Below are 11,628 nucleotides of genomic sequence, written 5' to 3' on the forward strand. Positions count from 1 at the left end.
TTGTTACCGAGAAATGATTAATAAGAGGACTTAACCTAGAAAAATATGACACCTAAAAACTAATAGAAACTTAAGATGATCAGTAAAACATCAAAATAATACTATGTATTAAAAAATAAGACAAATAAGAACTATATCAATTAATTAACTTATCACCACAATGCAAAAATATAACAAAACATCATTAAATAAATAATATATTTTATTTACCTGAAACCTGCCGATTGCCCGTCCAAACAATGAAAGAGTTGGTTTATAGTTTTGAGATTGATTGTATGACACTAAATCGCATTCGTAAGGACACCTCACCCACAAGGTGAATCAAGGTGAAGTACGGTGAATCATAAAGATGATTACTATACACTATATGCACGGGAACACAAAATCGCTGGGCGATTAAATAATGAGATAAGGATGCTGTGAATCACATAAGTGATTAATCAATAAAAAACGGCTATGGGCTAATATGCAACAAAGATCATACAGCAAATACTAACAATAGTGGCAAATCAAACATAACTCACATAAAACGAATGACTTGTCGGTCGTTTTCTGTGTATAACGTTATCAAACCAGTACTGTATGTCTCTAGGGATAAGAATCAGTCTAGGTGTCTGTACCCCACCTCCTATCATCCGGCGGTGGCGTTGTCAAAGTATAAATTATGAATTAAAAGTGCCCTACTTGACAATAATCTTACAATAATAAGTGAATTTTTTTTTTGTGTCATATAATCACACGCATAAGTACGTGCAATTTAAAACCTATCCAATTTCTTATGTACTAAGTGAATAATTATTCACAACATTTATTCGTATTCAAGTGTGTATAAATAATCTATTTAAATGCACCTCAAGACTATTATAATATTATAGTCTTAAGAAAACAATATTTTCGTCATCTCTTAAGTTAATACCCATTGAATGCGAGTTAATTTTTCCATTTTCATTATATGCGTTGTTCGCATTTTGACAATCGAATAGTTCTCCATAAAAAACTGTTGAGATTTTTGTTTAATAAATAGTTAAACTTTATTTGTGCCTCATAGATAAATATCAGATGGTTGTAAGAATAAAACATAAAATCAATTACTTCCTTTCCACTCATTTTGACCACTAGTGTTTGATCGCATTTTAAAATATTCTCTATACATACATTCACTGGCAAACCTACTAAAAAAAAAAAGAATGTACATAAAAAAGTTTTAAAACATTGCACCAAAGCCAACCGAAAGTATATACACACACATACACATGTTCATAGTAGCGTATTGTTTACCGTTGGTTTTCCATCGCAGCACCCCCGACGGAATTTAAATTTCCGAGTTAAAGAACACCCCCGAAGTTTTACAACCCTATAAATCTTTGAAAATAATATACTGCACGGGGATTGTGGAAAAATAACATTTATTTTAAATATGCATTATGTTATCCACAAAAACGGGCGGGATGAAAAACCATCTACAGTTATTAAACACTAAAGTTACTAGTGACTTTTAGTCGGTGTCCAAAAACGGCAAAAATTAAAATGGACAATTATTCTTGGCAAATATGCATAGAAAGTTTTTTAGTTTTTGTAAATGGAGTTCACAATTTGCCAAACATTATTGTTATTACACACAGTCAATTTGCTAATTGGTGCGTGTCTGAGCACATTTAGTGTATTGTAGATGGATACAACTTTGTTTTCCTGCCATCGAGAAGTTGGCCCTCGGCATTCTGTACCACAAATACCAATTGTTTTATAGTACTTGATAATATTCAATTATCTATTGTTTGTTTAAAAAAGGCAGCTACAGTATGCTTTCATTGATGGCTTCCTTCATGTGCTCATTGGCGCATGCTCGAAAACAAAGTACCCCGGGGGGTTCGGGTAGATGAAATTATCTTCTGCCAGAAACAAACGTTAGTGAATTAGACATAAAGATGAAGGCGTTCGACTTCTCGTTTGTTCTCATAAGAATCTAGTGTCGACAGCACACTAACCGCAATCATGTGTGTACTGTGTTATACAAAATATAAAAATTAATAACCCATCAGACTAAAACATCAATTTCTCTAATAATACAATATCGAAATATGTAAAATTTACATTTGGATAGAAAAAAATAAACAGCGGTTACAATTTATTATTGCTATAATTTCCAAAATTTTATCTAGTAGCTGAAATAATAAAAAATGTTATAGTACTCCACATACACGAGTCAGTTTAATAAAGTTGCAACGAGCTGATATGCTTAGGTTGTGTTACGAACATAATTTATATAATAGACTTTAGTATAAAATGTATATTTTTTATGGTTTATGGCATTGTTTAACATTCCCTTTTTAAAATTAAATCACACAAAATATCACGTTATTAACATTCGTTAAAATGTTTAAATATTAATTAATATTTTCTTAGCTATTAATCTTAATTAATTATTGTTTTTTGTGTTTTAGCAAATACCAAGCCTTTAACTTTTGACGAAGTATACAATCAATCTAGTCCAACCAATTGCACTGTGTACTGTGGAGGGCTGACCAGTGGACTTACTGATGAGCTGATACAAAAAACATTTGCTCCATTTGGTAACATCCAGGAAATTCGGGTATTTAAAGATAAGGGATACGCATTTGTTCGGTAAGTATCAAGTTCAAAAAAATCTATAACCCATGCATATTCATAAATAGTTAAGCTGTTGTATATTATTTTTTATTATTTTATGTAAACATAACAAATTTCAAGTACGAAGCTCTCGTTAGATTAATCATATCAGGTGTATTGGAAAAATAGTATTTAAACTATAGTCGGATACTATCTGAAATAAAGACTAATGTAGGGTGTCGCTCTCTCTCAGCTTGGAAATATTTTATAATATAGTCGATAATTTATCAATATTGCATAAGGTTATTAACAAAAAAAACTATTAAACCGTCAAAAATAATTCTCTCACTTTATTTTTAAATTCTGAGTGACCATGCAAATAGTGTTTTTAAAAATTTAACTATGTTTTTTTAATGTTATAAGTACTAATTCTACGAAAATATAGATTGTAATATCGTTCAAATGTTACAACAATGTTAATACAATAATATACTTCATTCTAATAATCTGGTCAAGACTATTGTTCATAGTTATACAATTTTCGGCATTAAATTAACTTTAAAAATGGTACAAATAATGTTATTAATCAGTCTATTAAAATAAAAACATTTAACAAACCCTTCTTAAGTATAATTTCAAAAGTAATCGGACATTAAATTTCTTCGTTATACAAAACCCCCCTTTAACGTTTAGCCATTAAAATCCTGCCAAAATAGCAAGGCTTAATTAAATTAACAAACATAATACTGATTTAAAACGAAAACGGAATTCATTACAGACGCAGTGAGAGTTTTACTGTTATGGCTTTCCCGTTTCCTAGTACCCTAAATGTATTGCTCATAAGAGATATGATACATGTTATAACTACTTCATTCGCCGTTCACCAAAACTCTTGAATAATTGGACATTATCCCGCTATTGTAGTAGATACAAACTATAATCATATATAATTTTGGTTAAACCGAAATCTCTTAAGATGAAACTTTGATTTAATTAGAATATTTTTATACATAAATCGATAACCATAATCGATGAGCACATCAAACGATGATTATCCAAAAAAAGAAAAAAACAATTTAAGTAACCGAACATCATTCGATTTTGTTATCACTTCTTTATTCCGCTATCTATTTTTGTCTGTGTTTTTTGCGTATAACCTATGTAAAATCCACATTGACTTTTCATAAAACAATTAATCAATTATATTTAACAAATTCGTACGGTCACCGGTAAAGTATGTTTTCATTGGAATCAAAAAAGTTCCAGACCAATGGTTAGTTAAAGATTTAAATTATTCATTCAACCGTGTCTCCTAGATACCGCAACGGCAACGGTAGGGGTTAATAAAGTCAGAACCGTTATTTACAGTAACGAAGGCTTAGGTCGGTCGACTGTGTTTACTAACTGGAATATATAATGCATTCTGAGCAGTAAGAATAAGGAAACGTCGACTGAGTGTGAGTAAGGGTATTCGAGGGCAAAAGACTGTACCAGACGGTTTTCTCTTGAGTAAAAAGACTCCTCTCGCTGCTGCCATTGCTGGCGTAGATCTCCTACGGCCAATATTGTTAACGCATCAACAATGCATCCCCGACTCGACTGTATTTCGTATGCATTTGTGTTTCCATTATTTAAACAAAATATCTTGTTTCCGACTCTACGCACTTTAAAGGAGCTCTCTATGTTTCAGCGATATTCAATATGCATAGCGCGCTTACGTATTATTCATGTGTTCAGATGTGTAAGAGTAATGCGAGTGCACTTCTCGTTAACTGATATATTTTTTTATAGGTTTGCTACCAAGGAATCCGCTACTCACGCCATCGTAGCCGTACACAATACCGACATCAATGGGCAACCAGTCAAATGTTCGTGGGGAAAAGAGTCTGGTGAACCAATCGTGTCTCAAAACACGTCTCAAGTTTGCTCGTCTCAGGTAAATATCGTAATAGCGCAAATTCCATTTAATCGCTAAAATGCATTACCATATTTTTAAAAATTATTTACAAGCCATTTTTGACGTTTATCAGGCGGCACTGAGCAGCACGCAGTTCCCATACACGGCTGCTGCGTACGGCCAACAATTGGGCTACTGGTATCCTCAGAGCTACCCAGCCACACAATTACAAGGTCAATTTCTTCAAGGCGTACAAGGATATACGTATGGTCAATTCGGTTACCAGCAGGCCGGTTATTTAGGGTAAGTCAAACATATAAGTTTATTTTCAAAATATTTTGTTTAAGCCTATGCGTTAATTTTATTAACACAATGACTTTGTAAATATAGTTTGATTATATTTTGTTTTGGCAACTGAACCCAAATTAATTAAAATATGTTAGTTAATATTATGTAAAATCTAAAGTATACTTCCGTAGAACCTAATGTATGTTATTGGTAGTAATACTTAAGAAATTTGAATTCTTTCGCTTGACATAGCCGAACTTTTATAATACTACACGCGTTTTTAGAAGCTTTTTACATATAAGCTATTTCGATGATAATTAATTGAAAGACTCCATATGAGTTGTTACGTGGATATTTCAAGTGAAATACTAAAAATTACAAATCCGAATTTGAGAAACGGTTGTTCCGTTTGACAGACACAATTGTCTTTACACTTTGAATAATAATTATTGAAATTACTACTACGTTATTGTTTAAAGTTCACTAGGATTCTAATGCGATTATTGCGTTCCACAGGCGGATGGGAATGCAAGCGTTGCCAACCGGCGCCACGACCGCGTGGACTCAACCCGGCGCCCTGCAACCTGGTCAGCAGATCGCTTCCGCCGTAGCAGCTCAGCAAACGGCTCCCGCACCCGCACCGCCACCAGCAGCTGCTGCTATGATTCCGGCCTATCCGACGCTGCACCAGTTTCAGGTAAAACATCCACCGATGCCCTGGGGCATGTACGAGCATCACGGGTATGAAACCAACGAGCTTTCCATTTTGAAAATGGCGACATCGTGATCCCTCGAACTACTCGACAACAATTCATACAACTTGTCATATGACTTATTGTAATCATTATCATGACCATAATTTATAAAAATGAAACATTTGCGATGGTATAACAAATATATTTATAACATACCGATCGCAAAAGCAATTAAAACAGGACGATGAACATAACAACAACAATAAACTTATTAACTATGTAGAGAAATATCGAGAATGTCCCCTTTGCACAACGTTGTATTATTTTTTGTTCCAATGTTTTGTAACACTGCACGCGTAAACCAGAAACCAAAGTTTAGCGAATTATTGTAAAAACAGGATATTGATATGTTTTAGTTTAGGGAAAAATAATTATTTTTAAATAGACATATTTTTTGTACAAATTCAATTCTCAGTATAAGTGCGTAGGATTGTTTGTCCTTCCCCCGAATAAGCTCCAAAAAGTTATTTTAGATAGCGGAACGTTACGTACGTGTCAAAAACAGAAGTGTAGATAGTAAAAGTACTGTCAATAAACTTATAACAGAGTACGCATAAGTTTGAAAAATGCTGAGGGAGTATTTTCCTGGGTAGTAAATCCATTAAGAAAACCAATCACCTTTTCGTTTGTTTTTTGTGAGAAAAAATGTACTTTGGCGGAGCACAATATTTGAATTTTCAAACGCTTTCTTAAAGCCATTTAACACTGAAAAAACACCCAATACGTAAAATACTTTGTTGAACAACTACACTATTATTATTTTAATCGTTTATTATAAATTTTATTAGTTTAAATTTTTAGTTTATTATTTAGACAATTATTATTTTTTAACGAAACTTCCACCGTTGTACCCGACACGTTTAGTTAATTTCAATTTTTTTTTTCCCAAAAAATGTAATATTAATTCGTGGACGCATTTGAGTGTGTTTAGGTTTGCACAGGAAATTGATTCACACTCTCGATAATTTAGGCACAATAACAATAAGTTTAATTAATATTTATTCAAATGAAATTCAGTTCTCAGCATGTCTCTAGTCTCTTGTCGGCCATATCAAATCTGAAAACACACAAATGCGTTTGGCCGTCGTCACTGTCGAAAAATCGGAAATTGTTGTATGAATAATCACCGTCGTAATTGACTTAGTGGTCACTGGATGACCGGTCTAACAATTCCATAATCTGACAGTGAACGGCATACGCCCAAAAAAAAAAACATTAATATATACAATACTATAAATGAAATAAACGGGCAATGATGTGGTTTGCAGATAGCCGACGAAGAGTGGCTTACGCCGAGCTTGCTGGTTTGAGGATCACTGAATTCTGGAGCCCAAAAACGCGATACGATTATTCTTCCAAACTCATCCACCTTCTGCTACGTACAAGCCAATCAAAATCACAATATCCTGAGCGTTCTATGACGTACCCATCAAAATTGTAAATAAATCATCGGGCGCAAAACTAAAATTTATTTATTATTAAAATATGAAAAATTATTCTAACCATTATAAATATATTAGTTATGTTGAATTTATAATATTATTCGTGTATCATACGTATTCTCAATGGGTCACGCATTCGGTTTTAAATTGATCGGTATAATCAAGTATATAGGAAAAAAAAAACTTAACATATCATCGACACAAGTGATGAAGAATTGTGATAAAAATCGATTATTAAACGAAAAAATATTTAAAACGAAATGAAATAGTAATATTAGTAATTATTGTTTAGTGTAAACGGTAATTGAAAATAAATTAAAATAATATTATTGCGCTTTTATGCTCAACGAATATGATGATGTATATGAGAATTATATAGTTGTTAAAAAATGTAGGGTATCGATCGCCAAACCATTTTTATACGAAATTAAACATATATTTTTCATTAAAATATATATTATATATACTTAAGGTAATGTTTTCCGTTTTGTTTTTATTTTCATTTCCGCGCGTTTGAGCCGATTTCATATTCGTACGGCTCCAGAAAAAAAACACAATACATTAGAATAAATAAATATTATTCACTCGATAAATCCTATCTACCTATGTTATTAGTTTATTATTGAATCGTTTGTTCGGAATAACAAACTCATACCTAGCCCTTATAAAGCACGATGTACTTTTAATTCGCAATAAATCAGACCTGCTACGTTTTGCTACAGCTAGCCAACTTTTGTAAATACCTATTTATATGATAAATTAAAAAAGAAAAATAATTATTTAAATCGAGCTGTTTTTATTTTATAGAGCGTTATCATTAGAATACATTATATTATTATGTTGTGTTATGTTTGTCCATTATTTTTTATGAATATAAAAAGTTAATTGCTACCCTTCTGACACGACTACTGTGTTAGTGAAACTATTATACAAGTATAGATAAGTCCTTACCAAAAATATTACAATTATTTTTCAAAAACTCTATATTGTTTTATTTTAAAATAATTTCCTGTGCTCGACGGTATACACTCACTCCGCACTACTTACATCCACCAGATCTAGAATTTTTGGCAGCACTCAGTAATGTGCTGCTGTTTTTAATAACCCTCCCTTCCTCCCTAGGATGAATTATATTTTGATTAGCTTAAGTAAAAATAATTTTGAAAAATCATATTGTATATGATTTATATATTGAAATGTTTGTAATAAAAAAATTAACTAAATCGCAAATAATTTTTTTAAAGGGGAAATGATAATATTAACACCGCCGTGTAGCTTCATTATAATAATATTAATTTAATATAAGTTAATTATTAAATTATGCTAAAAAAAAAAAAAATTATATTCATCTAAGATTGTGTAAATAAATAAAAAAAAAATATACCTAAAAGATTAATTAAACGATCTTAGGATTAACCAAAGCTTAATTATAAGCCTGTAGCGTGTAAGTAATCTGGTTTATTTACCAGACGAGCTAAGTCATAACTATTAATAAAATACTGAATTACAAAAAAAAAAAAAAAAACGATGTATATTATTCCTTAGGTTAATTTTGCACCATATAATTACGACGTTGAAGTATTATGATAAATATTGAGTATTGAAGTTAAAAACGTAAAAGTTTTAATAAAAATAACGGTAAAATCATTAGTTGTTAGTGTTTTAGGATTAATATATTATACAAATATATATTATTATTGTAATACATTATATATGTTGTGTGAGTACCTATTTTGTGTACGGAATATAATTATATGTTATAAATATGAACCTGTTAAAAAGAGAATAAATCTGAAATGATAAATTAATTACATTGATGAATATCTTCGAAATTTACCTTAATATTTTTAAAGAACCCATTTTTTGTTTTATAGTCGTACAGCTCTTTCATGTGCAAAATAAAAATTAGCTTCCTGTTTTTAATTACCGGTTAATGATGTAAAAACTATTTTGTGGTACACAATCAGGGTGTTCATATCGAATCTGATGAATTCATTTTTTTTATAAAATTAATAATAAATATATATGGATAATGATAATAAATAACTATCTTAGTATGGGTACGCCTATAGTGCGTTGTAAACACATAGAAACATATAGGTTAACCGCGAGATCTCATATGTGATAAATAATGTTGTGTTCTCGTTCTTATTTGTAATGAACAACAAATTAATTATTTAAAACGTACATTCCATCTTGAATTATTGCAAATGTTTATTAGCTATTAATTATTTAATAATATAAAATGTTTTACATAGAAATATATACGTGTATATATAATGTTGTAATATATACACACAAAATTGTTTTTACCAGAACACCATCGCAGCACTAATCATATTGTATCAAGTTATTTGCTGTACTATAAATATTGTGTAATGTATCATAAGGATAATGATAAATATATATATGTATGTAAGTGTAACATTGTAGGACATTGTTTATAAGTATGAATAAATAACATGTAGAATCAAACAATACAACAAATTATAATACTATGTAATAAAAATATTGGCGAAATACCTTTATAAATATTATATGATAAAAATGTAAATATTATTGTTTGTGTGTATGCATATAAATGCAATGTACGAAACTGTGTTTGTGAATTATATTCGATTGTACATATAATTTCGCGAAAATGTGTATGCATAATGATAATAATAATTGAACTTAAATATCAGTTAACAAATCATTGATGTAAAAAACTATATATAAGCTACACGTGTATGTATTTATTTATTCCATTAAATGTATAAAAGTATATACAGTATACATATTAACGAAAAGTTTTTAAACCCCTTATAATAAAAAAATAATTAAAAAAAACATAGAAAAATTAAGTTAATATTAGTTAGATTGTTGCTAAAAGGTTATTTATACTGTATAATTATTATATTATAAAACAAACCGACTTGTGTGTAGGTATCAATATGTAATTGTTAATGTTACTAAGGTACATAAATATAGTGATGAAATAAATTATGATAATTAAGTTATTATAGCGAATAAAAGCTAAACATAATATATTATGAATAAAAGAAAAAACCATTAAAAAAATGTTGTTGTGTAAAAAATAGTGTTTTTAATATACCTATCATAGTTCTCATTTCCTTTATCCTATTCTTATTCTGCATGGCTGAAATTTAAATGCAAATAAGATCGAATATATATAATAAATTTTAACTATGTTTCAAAGTTTTCTACGCATATAGATTAGTTGACAGGTAATATTGTATTCTTTTTATACAGAAACGAGGATAGCATACTAAAATATCAAAGAATAGTGGCGACCATATATTAATCGTGTGATCTGCATAAGGGTAGTAGTGATGATATACCTTACCCTAATTACTTATTTATGTACATGTGATACGATTAATAACGAGCGTCGATCAAAAAAATGTTTTAAACATAAATTTTTGATAGGCCTTTTTGATAGATTGATTGACATATAATCTATGGCTACAATTGAATAATATGACTCAAGAAAAAATTGTTTTTCGTTTTGTGCTACAATAATTAAATACGTTATATGTTATATAATTAAAAACTATATTAAGTCAGGAAATAAAATCATTAGACACGTAAAAAACTCATAACTTATGAACAATATTGCTGAACATATTGATATTTATATGATACTGTAAAGATGATGATTTCCTATTTTATAAGGTAAATTTTTAATAAAATAAACTTTTTTTTCTGCATTCATTTGTAGAAAAATTTCCCAGAAAACCCGTAATAATATTATTATAAAAAACAAAAATAAAATAAAAAGAATAACTTATTTTTATTTTTACCATTGGCCAAATAAAATGTTTCTAATTCTCGTTACTTTGGTGATTTAAATATAGAACACAAATCGAACTTAAATGTTGTGTATAAATCCAATTAATTTCATTTATAAGATAGGATCATGAATTTCTGAGGTCACCCCTCTTTTCTTAAACATTAGTTCTATTGAGCTGATAGTGAAACCAAATATTTAAAAAAATATTTTACCCGCAATGAAAAATGTATGCATACGTCCTTCAATAAGATAATATCTGATTATTGTCAGTATTAATCTATAGTTGTCTCAACTATGCAGTGATACCATTGTACTGGTGTTTCTTTTTATTATTTTTTATTTTTAAAAATGAAGAACAATAAATTTTAGAAAATATAAAGCATGAGAAACTATGCGTATGTTTAATATGCATCTATTAAAAGGCACTTTCAATAAATTTTATATTAATTTGGTAAATCCGCTAACGTTGCCAACGGATGTTAGAAGGCGAGAGACAAACTTCTTGGCCATCTCTCAGTGCCACATACGGACATCATATATGGCATTAACATACAAATCTTTTCAGTCAAAGTCTTTACGTTTGTCACCATCATTTTGGACCTTGTCAAATGGTTTAATGTCAAATGTTAGCACATAGATGAATCGTAAATTAACGTCTCATCATTGTTCATAGTGCACTTTAATGCGTCGTTACATTATTTTCGCCCTTGCGATTATTCATACCCCACTAATTTCGATGATTGTCCTTGCCAATGGTGTCTAGTATTTTATTTTCGTGCAGAATAAATACAAAAAATTTAAATTTAACGTCTCGTCCATTAATTTTGAGCCTACTATTCAAAATAAAAATAAGTGTTCTTATTGTCA

At 29.8% G+C, this 11,628-nt stretch overlaps 1 protein-coding gene across 4 annotated transcripts in view; it reads left to right on the forward strand.

Annotated features, from left to right (window-relative positions):
• Positions 1-8,493, forward strand: part of LOC126906526 (nucleolysin TIAR-like) — a 175,894-nt gene extending 167,401 nt beyond the window's left edge. For 3 of the 4 annotated variants that reach the window (XM_050687085.1, XM_050687086.1, XM_050687088.1), the window contains 4 exons: positions 2,442-2,622; positions 4,378-4,522; positions 4,617-4,786; positions 5,288-8,493. In XM_050687085.1, the coding sequence (XP_050543042.1) occupies positions 2,442-2,622; positions 4,378-4,522; positions 4,617-4,786; positions 5,288-5,558 (767 nt within the window). In that variant the 3' untranslated portion in view covers positions 5,559-8,493. The remainder of the gene's footprint in view (positions 1-2,441; positions 2,623-4,377; positions 4,523-4,616; positions 4,787-5,287) is intronic. The other variant, XM_050687087.1, reaches the window with a different exon arrangement.
• The last annotated feature ends 3,135 nt before the right edge of the window (positions 8,494-11,628 follow it).

The sequence above is a fragment of the Daktulosphaira vitifoliae genome, unplaced genomic scaffold (assembly GCF_025091365.1).
Source record: "Daktulosphaira vitifoliae isolate Bord-2020 unplaced genomic scaffold, ASM2509136v1 Scaffold_5, whole genome shotgun sequence".
NCBI classification, from domain to species: Eukaryota; Metazoa; Arthropoda; class Insecta; order Hemiptera; family Phylloxeridae; genus Daktulosphaira; species Daktulosphaira vitifoliae.